The sequence below is a fragment of the Mercenaria mercenaria genome, unplaced genomic scaffold (assembly GCF_021730395.1).
Source record: "Mercenaria mercenaria strain notata unplaced genomic scaffold, MADL_Memer_1 contig_815, whole genome shotgun sequence".
Classification (NCBI taxonomy): domain Eukaryota; kingdom Metazoa; phylum Mollusca; class Bivalvia; order Venerida; family Veneridae; genus Mercenaria; species Mercenaria mercenaria.
Genome location: NW_026463721.1, coordinates 2,107 through 16,357, shown reverse-complemented (window position 1 = coordinate 16,357; position 14,251 = coordinate 2,107). Strand labels below are relative to the sequence as shown.

Here is a 14,251-nt window from a genome sequence, read left to right as displayed (position 1 = left end):
TTAGATACAGACTACACTTTTACAAGTCATCAATTGATATGAACATTTTTCTACAACTATAAAAAGCACATGGAGTTGTGGCATATATTAAGGTAGGGTTACAGGGACCCGTCCTGAGAAATATTTTGAAATTGTGCTAGAAAAAAATGGTGTATTTTAAGTTATTTCGATAAAAATCTGAACAAAACAGTTTTGAAATGTACACACAGCTCATCTACAATATTGGAGCGGTCCTCCTTGCATGTCAAAACTTTTTACAACTGTTATGAATAAACGTATAATGAATTTCTGTGAAGAAAATAATGTTATTACTGATGCTCAGTTCGGGTTTAGGAAGGGAAGGTCTACCATTGATGCCTTATTTGTATTATCGAATATTGTCGAAAATTATTTAAATGAAAACAAAAGACTATATTGCGTTTTTGTAGATTTAAAGAAATGTTTTGATACAATATATAGAAATGGTCTTTGGTTCAAATTACATAAAACTGGAATTCAAGGGAAAATGTTAAGAATAATTAAGGATATGTACCAGAAAGTGAAGTCCTGTGTTAAGTATTGTAATTCGTACTCTGATTTTTTTGAGTATGCTGTAGGCTTAAGACAAGGAGAAATAATGTCGCCTATTTTATTCTCCCTTTTCGTGGAAGATTTAGAACTGTTTTTACAAACAGATGTTGATTCTGGATTACAATTAGATGATATTGTGCTTGTATTACTTCTTTTTGCTGATGATATGGTTGTGTTAGCTAAATCTCCTGAAGAGTTGCAAAAAAATTTAAACCTCTTACATGAATATTGTAATAAATGGAGTCTAGAAGTAAATACTGAAAAAACTAAGATAATGGTATTTCGAAAAAGGGGGGCTTTAAGACAAAATGAAACATGGGAATATAATGGTAAACAGTTAGAAGTTGTAAATGATTTTAATTATCTAGGCACGATATTCAATTATACAGGTACATTTGCATTAAATCAGGAACATCTTGCTGGGAAAGCTTTAAAGGCATTGAATATTTTATTAACTATATGTCGAAAAATAAGACTTAAACCAAAAATTTTATGTCAGTTGTTTGATTCATTTGTTGGGTCTATTTTAAATTATGCATCAGAAATATGGGGAAACACTAAATCAAAGGAAATAGAGCGTATTCATTTAAAATTTTGCAAATGGATACTTAAAGTAAGACGTACTTCTTGTTCAGTAGGTATATATGGAGAACTTGGCAGGTACCCATTGTTTGTTAATCGTTATGTACGTATTATTAAGTACTGGTGTAAAGTTTTGAATACAGACAACATTGTCATGAGTACAGTATATAAACAGGCAGTGAACGATTGCAATAAAGGTTATAAAAATTGGGCATCACAAGTTAGAAAATTATTAAATGATTATGGTTTTACAAACGTCTGGAATGATCCTTACTCAGTTAACCTAAATACATTTGTTTACGCATTTAAGCAAAGAGTGATAGATAGTTTTATCCGAGGGTGGACTGTTAGTAAGGAAAATAGTGGTGTACTAGAGTTGTATAATTATTGTAAAACAACATTTGCTTATGAATCGTATTTAGACCTCGTACCACCTTCTTTAAGAATGTACCTAACACGCATTAGAATTTCGGCCCATTCTTTGAGAATTCATACAGGTAGATATTCAAGAAACAGAATTCCAAGAAATGAAAGATACTGTTTATGTTGCAATAGGCTAGATTTAGAAGATGAATATCATTTTGTTTTAATTTGTCCTTGTTTTGAAGAAATTCGCAAAAAGTTTATAAAAAGATATTATTACACTAGGCCAAGTATGTATAAATTTATCGAACTAATCCAAACGGAAAATAAAAATAAGTTAACATTGCTAGCAAAGTATATGAAAAATGCATTAGCTTTAAGAACCTCAATATTAAGTGCTTAAATTTTTCAATAATACATGTGAGCTATATAGTTGGCGAAGCCCATAGTTAAATACAGTGAATATTTTATATTTAGTTAGTATTGCATATTTTAATACTAATTTAAAGTGACATTATGCGCATCTTAAAGTTCTATTGAAGCAATTTTCAGTCGCTTTGCATTAAAGGTATTACATTATGCAAATGCCGCATGTCTTAGAAACAAAGAAATTGGACTAATGAAATAACATTATGTTATTTTGCTGTTGTTATTGTTTTTGCAGTGATCTCCCTTGTGTTGTGTTTATGTAGATTGAGATTACTATAGTGGGAAGGGAAGTAACTCTTGCATGCAGTTCATTTTCCTAAATGCAGTAGCTGGATTAATGCTTAAAAATGCGCATAATACCACTTTTATGAAATTTGTACATGTATATAAATGTAATGGATGAAGTAAGTACCCACACGGTTATCAAAGTTCATCCTCATAAATCGCTGATGAAACGACTACTGTTTCAGTTAGATTGTTTGTTTTTTCTGACTATTTATGTAATGGTGGTAACTTAGATTGATATAGGTTTATTTATCAACTAGAAGTAGTACCATATATAGTTTACGTGACTATTAAAATGTTATATGTGTGTATACTATGTATACGTTACAACGATGTACGTATGTACAAGTTGAAATAAATTATATGTTCTGTTCTGTTCTGTTCTTAAAAAGTTTTGACACAATACAATACAACGCTATTAGTTTCAAGCGATTTCTGACAAAAATCTGAGCACATTAGAGTAAAATGTACACACTACACGCCTGCATAATTGGAGTTCACGTACAGGGTTGGAATCGGGGTCCTCCCCAAGAAATTAATTATTTTGAAATTATACAGCAACCTTCGAAAACAATCTGAGCAAATAAGGTAAAAAAGTTCGCCTGAATAATTGAAATAAAGGTAAAGATGGGATTTCAATGTCCCTCCCCAAGAAATTTTGAAATTATTAAAGACAAAATGGTGCATTTTAAGACATCTCCGATAAAGAATTTGAGAGAGTCGGGTTGAAATGCACACATTACAGCGAACTCGCCTATTACGAACCAGTCTGTAAATTGACTCATTTCCAAGCTTTTAAGCAGCCGTCGCGCATACGTCAAGAAAAACCGTAAGCTATGTTTTGGTTTTATATCTAATGCATTCATTGCTGGTAAATGTTCAAGTTATTCTTACATAATCCATATTTGCAACATTGTCCAAATGCTATATTTTTTCTTATGTGGAAATCTGACGAATGTAAACAAAAATGTCAGATTCAAGAAGCGCTTGCGTTCTAAATTTTTAACGAAATGAAACGAAAGGGAGATTAAAAAGAAGGACATTTTACGTTCATTCCAGTCATATATCCCACATTAAAAACAACTTGACCATTAAGATGCCTAATGAGGAAATATTGATGGCATACATTGTGCCTATTCCGTATCACACATTTTCAGATCAGTTCTGTTCTGCTGCATGTTGTTTAAAGATTGCAGAAAAAATGCCGATTCAGTGTGTCCAAAATATTAATTTATGTTATAATTTTTACCCATGGCCAGATGTTAAAGAAAAAAGCGGAGGTATTATTATACCATGTAACTATTTTATTCACACGAAGGACAAGACCGCCCACATGATTGTTTTAAAACAGCTCCTGGACCCTCTCGGAGAAATGTGGAAATTCATTAAGGCAAAACTATGCATTTCAGTCATTTCAGACAAATGAATCTGAGCAACTCAGCTTGACAGGTTTACCATACTAGACTGGTAAATCGGAGAACAGGTAATGGGCTCAGAAGTTGTCAAGTTTCACAAGAAAATTCAGTTGTATATTCCAACGCCCGAAGGCTTATAAATATAAGCGCAGACGCCAGTCATCAGCTTTCCATCCGTCAGACACGGATACAAGGTCACGAGTTGTAGGTCAAAAATCCGCCATCCTCCAAGATCCGCCAAAGATTCAATATATTTGTATATATAGTTAATCCGCCAGCTTTTTTATTTACATTTGGTTAAGAAATGATATATCTCATTTAGTGATTTGTCGCTGAATAAATCATGATTCAGTATTCGTTCCCATCCCTAATATATATATATATATATATATATATATATATATATATATATATATATATATATATAAAATACATGTATGTACACTGATGGGCCGATAGGCGAAACTAGTTTGTATTTTTATAATTAAATACTGTTGGAAGGGCATGTGAAGTCATTTTATTTATTTGATTTATATATATATATTGTTAATGAATCGCTTCCACTCCCTGTGACGAAAAACGATGTTTTCCGTGTTTGTACCAAACAGAACATTCAGAAATGAAATTGCATGAAAATTTCTAGCAATGTAGTCGTTCTAACACATTGTCTATGGAAACTCAAAGGGAATAAGACATGTGTAAATGTTTATCATCTATATCAAAACGCTGTGAAATATATTTCCGGGAGTAGCTCGTTTCTAGGGAAAGCACTTCTTTCTCACAACATGATATAGATGTGACTACGAAATATCTCGAACCCACGACGTAATAAATTAATTACCACGACTTAGCATGTTAAGGCCACGATATAATAAAATCGTAATAAAAATATTGTAATAAATTGTATGCCTTTACGTGTTCCGTCACAGGGGATATAGCCCTCTTAATCATACAAGATTTACCATAGAATTTAAAACATTTAATTTTTCCGACCGTTTTTGATACGGTTCCCTTAAGCAGAGAGCAGGAAAACATCTGGGTATTTGGGGTTTCGTTAGCTATAAACCTTGTTAAAAAATCGATGATGGGGGAGATATATTATAAGATTCTTTCACTGGTTGTAGGCGCAGATGGGAATTTCCGGCCTCGAGGGTAACTGTTTAGGCGGTAACGAGGCTCCAGCCTAAGTATCAAACGCCTAAGTATCAAACATTCAAATATTATTTATTTTGAATTCAGAAAGACCACTTTGCATTAAAGGTTGACTTACAAAGTTTTACAGGGTATCTTAAGAAGACCTGTCCGTAGCAACATTTGTGGCATCTCATTTAACATTTATTTAGTCTCAAGAAACTTAAGAATATATAAGAGAAGCTAAATTGAACCACCAACCAACGGCGGATGGTTTATATATCTTTATTGCTCTACGTTTATGCCAATACTAGACTTTTTTCATGAGTACAAATAAACAAAAATGATAATCTAAGGTTGTTATTGTCATGTGACTTATGATATAAATAGATTGTCTGTAGTGTTCATAATCTCAAGAAAGTTTGTGTGCTCTTGGTAGAATTTTACCACCCATTGCATTAAATAAAACTGTTATAAAACATAATATTTATTCAGCCTGATGTTTTCGTTTATATTCTTCTTACTGATTAAGGGGAAATAATTCAATTAGTATTAACTTTCAGAGAGAGGGAGAGGGGGAGAGAGAGAGAGAGAGAGATTATAGCGTCTCTGGTCCCATTCATTTAGAAAGACTAAACTATCATATCATTAATGTGTGATATATTGTTTTACATGATAGTTCATTTTATTAATATATATAATGTTATATTTTAGGATTAATATTGCACTCGCTACCGATACTACAAGTAGTTACACGTACATTGTTATAACAATTAATTAAATATTTTTATCTATGATATATTATTCATTGTCATTACAGCCCATTTTGCCTGTAGAGTCAAGAAGGTAGAACCCATGTACGGACGAATGTCGGCAAAAATAGCATTTCCCTGTACTGAAGCAATCGGTGACATTTGTTTAAAATGCACTTAGCAGAACCATTTGTTAGCTTTATAGATGTTTAAGAATGTAAAATTTAAGAACAACATTAAAAATTGTACATTGAAGGTATTGGGCGAGCCATTGCAGTAAGACTGGCCAGTCTAGGTGCCAAGTGTACGGAATTAGCAGGACACAGACAGATTTAGACAGTCTCAGACAACAGGTGAAATGTCTTGAAATATAAATTACTGTTCAATAGTGTTTTCTCAAATCCTTTTATCTATTACAGAGGCTCTTGAAACCTGTATTCTTGAAAATAATGAATTATAGCTTGGTAGAAAGTGTCTATGTTTGTAATATATAAAGTCTAATGACTCAAATATATGAAGTTTTACCGTCTCTATTTTTGTTTTCGTTTCTAGGCACCATCGATAGAAACCCGGCTTCTGGATATATCAGACTGGGACACTACACGGAAATAGTGGGAGATATTGGCCCTATAGATATGCTTGTGAACAATGCAGCGGTTGTTAAACATACACCATTCTTAGATGTTACAAAGGAAGAATTAGACGAGTAAATGTTGTCCTTCATATTAAATACTGGCCGAAATTTTAATATTTCGCTTAGTCAGAAGTTAATGTAAAAAGTATTTATAATTTGTTTTTATGACTTTTTAACAAGATAAATTGCATGCGATGCGTCAATGAAAATCGTGGAGAAAGAGTATGTTGTTGTTGTTTTTTTTTTTCAATTTCAAAGAAAGACCGATATTTTTCTTCAACTCTATCAGAAATTCAAGTCGTTTAATTTCAGATAAAAGCTGATACATTACTTGCACTTAGCCAGAAGTTCTATTCACTCTGAAACATTTGCATTATTTTTTTTAATTCGTACGTTGTTTAATAGAATGGAGACGGTAGGATGTTTCATCGAAAACATATCGGTTTAAATCAGAGCAGAATCATGTCGTATCTTAAATTAACAATTAATCATAAGGCCTAAAAAATTTCTTTGTTTTCGGTAACGTGCTAAAAAAAAATAGGGTAGGTAGGTCGGAAACAAATTTTTTTTTGATTTTTTTTATTAAGGGAGACCATCCCCAGCTTTTATTATATTTGACTGGCTTATCGTAGTAGGTTGTCCCCCTTGAAAATTATCCGATAATCAATGTTGGTTCCCTGCTTTCATTACAACACGAATTTCACATTATCATAATCTAACATAATGGTTTTTACAGAAATGTTTTATATCTTTAGAAGAATAATATTTCTATACGAATGTATAAAATAACATGATTTATATATTAAAAAAACTGGCTACATGTTTTGTTGCTTTCTATGGAGTAACATGCGAGCTTAATTTCCATGTATTACCTAAAGCAAAATTTTAGATTAATGCAAAATCCATGACAAAGAAATATTGACTTGGGTCATGAATGACACGACTTTAGCTAATGTAAGGGAGACAATCCAGTTTGAAGGGAATAGCTTTAACACAGTCAATAATTAAGGGAGAGAATTCTTGAAAATTCTCGTTAAAGGCTGACCATGTTTTCGGACATTATTTTTGTGTCAAAAAATGAATACAAATCAGGGGATTATCCTTTTAAAGCATCACTAAGTTGATTTCTAACATCACTGACCATGTTTAAAGCAAAAAAGTGCAGATTTGCATTTTTTTGTTAAAAGGTTGAAAACAATATTCTCCAAGGCCATAAAAACATTTAGGGTCGGACCAAAAATTTAGGGTAGATCGGGATACTGGAAACGAACAATTTTTTTACGCCTAAGCTATTTTTTCTTACTTGAATGTCATTCTAGTAGCCTATATCCTTTGATAGTAAATCCCCTAGGTCAATGAATAAATGACAGAGTTATGCGAAAGAACTGTAAATATAGCGGCGGCACTGTAAGTTTGGTAAAGTAGTTAATTTGCTATATTACAAGTTTCTTATAATTATATGACTATTACCTGGTCTTCCTCGCCCTTTTGTTAAATAACAACGGAAGTCTAAGACAATATTACGGCAAATGTCTTTCTTACCTCTAACTGTATCTAATAATCTATGTTTGTATTCCTGTCTAGTGCTCGCCTAAACGGTTACTTAACATAACAGCAAGTAAAACCTAATAAATGTGGAACAGACCGATTAAATGTAAAATAAAACAAGGGATCTTGACATTTATAGGTATAAAAAGACATGTTCCCAGTGAGCTGAATTGTCTCCAACAAGTTAGTTACATTATGCTTCTGTATACACAACTGCACAAAAACAATGATTTCTTTGAATTACTGAAGTCAAGTGTAAATATGTTGTCACCATAGCATTCATCACTTTTATAAACAGTGCAATTTTTTAAAAATTTTATTTTATTCATTATTTTTCAGACAACACAATATAAACTTTCGAGCAGCTTTTAATATAACTCAGGTATGTTATGTTACAGGTAATTATTTGTACGGCTAGAAACATATGGATTGTGGAGGATCAAGAACCACCATCTGCATGTAAAAGTAAACACTCACTGTTAGGGTGTCAAGAAACCACTTCTTACAGCAAATGCAAGTACTAGTAACATGTAAGGCTTTGTCGATTTAACCCTATAGAGCGCGAAAAATTTAATCGGGAAGTTGTGTATTATATAACGTATAAAGTTTAACATTCGCACATGATGTGTATGACTGATCATTTTTTTGGTTTGTTGTGATATGATTCTTGATGTGCAAGAGGGGCTGCTAGCGAGGAACTACGGAAGCCTATTAAGGACATTTTGTCTTAGTTTTTATGCATCACCTCTTATGTGTGATGTATTATGCGTTACGTATTATTTATTACCTCTTAGATTATACACGTAATACCCCAGTCACACATACGGCGCGGATAGCTACGTCCAGCTACGGATAGAAACGAAGTTATCCGTATCGATCCGTACCTGAGCCGTACGAATTGGTACGGATTGATACGGATTACTACTTTAAGGTACGGCTCAGGTACGGATCGATACGGATTACCACGTTTCTATCCGTGGCTAGACGTAGCTATCCGCGCCGTATGTGTGGCCGTGGTATAATACCCCAGTCACACATATGGCGCGGATAGCTACGTCTAGAAACGAAGTTATCCGTATCGATCCGTACCTGAGCCGTACGGATTGGTACGGATTGATACGGATTACTACATTAAAGTACGGCTCAGGTACGGATCGATACGGATTACTACGTTTCTAACCGTAGCTAAACGTAGCTATCCGCGCCGTATGTGTGACTGTGGTATAAGGTAGAGGTGAAGCGGGACACATGAACTGAATCCTTTACTGATATGTGGAATGTATAAAGTTTTCTTTCACAAAGCTCGACCGAATAGCTCTGTTATCTGGAATCTACATTCCGCATGGAAAGCCTGATCTAATGTACTTTGTTACCAAAGTATTTGATTGGTATGATTTTGGCAAGAAAGTACGCTAAGAAGATGTCAATATGTGCTGTGAAATGTGTGGTTCCAATAGGTAGATATATAGCCAAGACTCAGAATGTCTAGTAAGACTGCTCAAACCTGTAGTGTTCAAATTTCCATACATGTACAAGATGCTATATAGAGAGCTATTAACTCTTGTTGAAGAAAAGTTTGATTTAATCACTTATTAACGTAATGAAAATATCTTTTATTTCATCATATCAGTTTTCCTTGCATCTGTGAAAATAAAGATACTATTGGATATGATACAGATTTAGTTAGGGGACACTTCTATGACGTTTGAACCAATTCCTTTGCCCAGGGAAGTTGTATGTAAATTTAACTTGGGTTTACGCAGAATATTGATTTGTTGCAAAAATCGCACGTACGCTTTAAGAATATTTTCATCAAAATTCGTAGCTGAAAAAGGGACACTAAACTGCCGAAGTGATATATGTTTTGTTTTTACACGTTGGTGTAAGGTGTTAAATAATTTTTAATACTGGTGAAGATATAAATACGCTGGAAGAAAACTTCAGTCCTTAGTGTGGCGCGAACTGCGAGTTCCTACTAAAGTCTTTTTTATCAGCTCTTGCATATATAAAATGTACATAAGTTTGCATTAGGTACTTAGTCTTACATCTTATGTCTAAGGTATTAGGCATTAGGTATTTCATCTTATGTCAAAGGTATTTGGAATTAGGTCTAAGGACTAATATACTCTCTATTGTGGCTATCGTACTTTACTATAAAAAAGTATATAGTTTGTATAAATATAGTATTCAGTTACAGACATAAGTTAGTTCAGAGATTAGTAACTGCGCAGTTAACAAAAGACGACGCACAAGATCTGTAATGAAATAAAAAATGCAGCAAGACAACAAACCGAGAAAAAAAATTTAAAAAAAAAGAAAAAAAAAAAGAAATGGGTTTATTTTGTCTGTTTATGGGCAGTAGTGAAATATTAAATCCTGCATGACAACAAACCGAAATGAATCACCGGGAAATAAGAAATGGGTTTTATCGAGTCTGTTTATTGGCAGTAATGAAATACATAATACTGCATGTGCCCATTTGCGCCAGTTTAAGCCATTCTCCATTTTTAGGAACAGCCAAACCCCGACTTCCTTTTACAATAAGTATATTTTAACTAAGTCATAGCCATGGTCTGGCTTTGTAAACTCAAACCACAAAACCAGAAGTACAACGTAACATGTTTAATAACAAGCCTATGTCTGGTGACTCTAGGTTAAATACTTTTTGAAATATACATGACATATATTAGGACAGACGTACTGACAAGAACAATTCTAGGTCTCCCATAAAACAAGAAGAAACAAAAGCTGTCGGTTGACAGCGCACTGGACTATTCAAAGAATTGATGGAAGTATGGGTTCAAAATATTAACAGAGATTTTCTGACAAAGAAATTAAATAGATAAGACAAACAATCTACCTGTATTTGTGGATCTGGATATATCTTGCACTATATGGCAATGTGCGGCCATGATGGTAAGCAAGTATTTAAAGTTTTGAAGTTATATATCAAACATTTTAGACAAACTATGGCATTGTATGCGAAACGTAACTAATTTCTATGCCAAAAGAAAACGCCATAACTCAGCTAAAGACATTGTCCTAGTTAGGTAGTCTTGCCTACATATGTATACTATCATGGTAAACAAGTGGTCTTCGGAAAAGTTTAATGAAAATGCAGCAAAAGACTTCATGAAAAAAATGTTTAAAGGTATTTCTGTATTTAGCTCTAGAGGACCATACAAGGGGACCATTCCGGGTTTTGAAACAAATTTGGAAATGACCTTATAATGGTGGTACAGACCAGGTTTGATCAAGATCCATCATGCTGTTCATAGCATCAGTCGTTTAAAGCTTTTTTCTAGTTTTAGCTCTAGTGGTCACCAAAAGGGGTAAAATGCCACAAGCAGTAATCGTTAACGTCCGCCAGTTTGGTTTCCCTATTGAGAACAAGGCTAATCTAACTTTTGATAAGTAACACACAAGATATAACACCTAAGACGTAACATGTAAGAGGTAACTGATAACACGTAACACATAATATGTCATACATAAGAGGTTATGCATAAAAACTAAGACAAAATGTCCCTAATAGGCTTCCGTAAGGAACTGTTTGTTATGCTACCTTTGAACATTTTAATTTTCAGGTAGACAATTTTCCTCTGTTTGTATGGAAAACAACCATTCTGATTCTAATCATAATCTGTTACCAAACATTTGAAAGGTTGTTGCTCGCGGAATGGTAGCACGTGGGACATGTGGAGCTGTTGTCAATATATCCAGTATTGCTGGGATCCGCACAACCAATAACTACGCTTGCTACAGTACTTCAAAGGCTGCTCTTGATATGATGACATTATCACTGGCACATGAACTTGGACCTAAAAAGATAGATATATTTTGGCTTTCCCATTTTCAAACAAATCAGTAATGCTTATTAATGTTTAGGGAATCGGCGCCTTAAACGAGACTTCTTTTTAACACTCAGACTGAGTGTCTTTCGATTCAGCTAGCTCAATGATAAAATTTCCTAATTCTCATTTCCGTATAGGCGAGATAATTGAGTTTTATGATTTTGACATCTGGAGAATGTTTTTTTAGGTTTTATAAATCATTTAAATTTGGCTGTTATTTGTCAACGGTGATAATATCATTGGTTTATTGCAATGTTATCTTTTTGCATTTCGAAATAGAACTTCCGTGTAAAATAACATGATTATTTTACTGATATAATTTATATGTTTTTAATGTGCATATGTTCTGCGTCCAACATTGTTTTCCTTTGATAAGTGCTCAAATTATTATTCAGCTACACAATCAATTAAAGTGCCTTTTATCTTAACTGGAAATAAATTCAATGAAGACAAGTTAAAGCATACCAAAAGTTCCTTCTAGGGCACATCTATATAAATATAAAATGACCATCTTGTAAAATTTTGGTTGCAATGTCTGTTTTATACTGCCAAAAAATACCAGGTAAGTATTTACGCTAGTTATTTAACATAAATTGTTAAATCCAACAACAAATTAAATCTGTTACCTCTTTCAGTAGAGTTAATACGGCAATAAGACATTGACCTGGTTAATGTATTATGATTCGATGTGTGAAATTCTTGCCCATAATTAGAGGGTCACAGTGGGGTTTGTTTTCACATATTAACCATGCATTTGAAGGTAACGATAATATTTCGTTGTTTACATTTAAATTTGCTGATATATGTCTATCAGGAAATAAAAGAATCAATTAATCATCCTCGGGTTTAGTATTGTGTAAGTCGCCTCAACTGAGAAAGAATAGTTTAACGTTAGAGGTTATTTCTAAGGTCACGGAGTTTCATTGGCCAGCTTGTAATTACAACAGCTTTCGGCATCAGTAGCTCAGTCAAGTGTGACTTATTGAATTAAGATATTCCTTCTCAAGAGAAGGAATAATAACTAAGCTTCTCCCGTTGATTTAAATATTAATGTGTCTGTGCATGTTTTGAAGGTGGTTGTCGCATGACCAAGTTTAGACATACATTTATCTCACATGTCATCAAGGATTTGAAACATTATAGATTAATAAGAGATAATACAAAAATGCATATGCAGTAAATTCAACGACAATAATAATTTTAACAAAAAAGTACCAGGGAACACCGAGAAACCTTTCCAGTGGTATGTCACACTCAAGAGTGTCCATAATTGACATGTCCGCCGACGACATGTAAAACAGAAAAGGTCGCTCAATATGACAAAAACGAAAATGTTACAGGCTCGGTTTGATTGAGCCTGTTCATAGACGGTAGTGGAAATTCATGCTACCGTCTACGCCCTCTATCCCCGTGTTGAGCAGAACTCATTTACACATGCTACAAGTATAAAAAATCAATTTAGACACATCCGCAGACGTATTCATACGGCGGTGCACATGGAACCTTCAATGATACACTAGAATGTAATTCCATGAAAAGCGTCGTATGGTCCCCAGTTAAAATAATGGATGAAAAGCAATGAAAATATAGGTATTTGCCGAAATGATTTAATTGTAAGCTAACTAAGACCGAGTTCCGACTTAAAATGGAAAGCCAAAAGGGGCTCCACACTTTCAAAGTCATTTATTCACTCAATAAAATGCGTTGTTTACCGTTTATTTCAGTGAAATCCTGGTGACTACATGCACATATTTCTAAAAATATATTTTTACTGTTGCGTTGATTGTCTTCAATTAAATTCAGTCGACTGCTGTACAAATAAAGGCAAGCTTTATATTTGGTGTGCAACACTATTCATCAATATCAAATGTGTTTAACTTTGCATTTCAACGTTTCAAATATAATATCTACTTATGTAAAACTATTGATGTATTATTAGTATTCACAGCCTTTCATTAATGATCTTTGTTCAGATTCGTGTGAACAGCGTAAACCCTACAATTGTCATGACTGCGATGGGGAAGAAGGGCTGGAGTGATCCGGAACTGAAAGCTGCTGCCCTTGCCAAAATACCAGTTGGGCGTTTCGCAGGTTTGTAACTTTGATATTGGAGATGAGCTGCTATCTTGTACTCTAATATATCGAAATGCGTCAGTCAGACTGGCGTGTTCGTGGAGGAATGTCAACTTAAATCTACACTATATGACGTATACTGTACAGAAAACATTAGGTCAAAATTGATTAATAAATGATTATCTTGCATTTTCTGTGATCGATCCATTCGTGATACAAGATAACGTGTTAGTAATTATTTTCAACGTTCATTTTCTCTTGTAAATCATGGTTTAAACGAAGAACTGTGATTTTTCATTATAATTATGTCAACACTGCAATGAATATTGTAATAACGTCACTAACTATGATGTTGATTGGTGTATCGGGCCATGAATGCTTAACAATGTTTGCGTTGTGATTTCACAGTCCCAACTGATGGTGCATCAATACGGAATTCAAAAGAGCAAACATCCTAAATTATTGCAGTCTGACCGTAATAATTATTATCATAACCATATAGATAAATTGAGATTATTTATTTATCATAGTCCCATCAATGTACAATATACATGGAATTAAAACATGTTATCACATTAACACATGTTATATTTAGATTTAAATATAACTAAAGTA

General features: G+C 33.5%; 1 protein-coding gene across 1 annotated transcript; it reads left to right on the top strand.

The window, feature by feature from the left end:
- Positions 1 to 616: 616 nt before the first annotated feature.
- LOC128554865 (L-xylulose reductase-like) lies at positions 617 to 13,654 on the top strand (the record flags this gene model as incomplete). Its single annotated transcript, XM_053536180.1, has 4 exons — positions 617 to 800; positions 6,080 to 6,233; positions 8,049 to 8,091; positions 13,537 to 13,654. Coding segments are annotated over exons 1-4 (499 nt in total), but the record flags the coding sequence as incomplete, so codon positions are not given.
- Between the last annotated feature and the right edge of the window lie 597 nt (positions 13,655 to 14,251).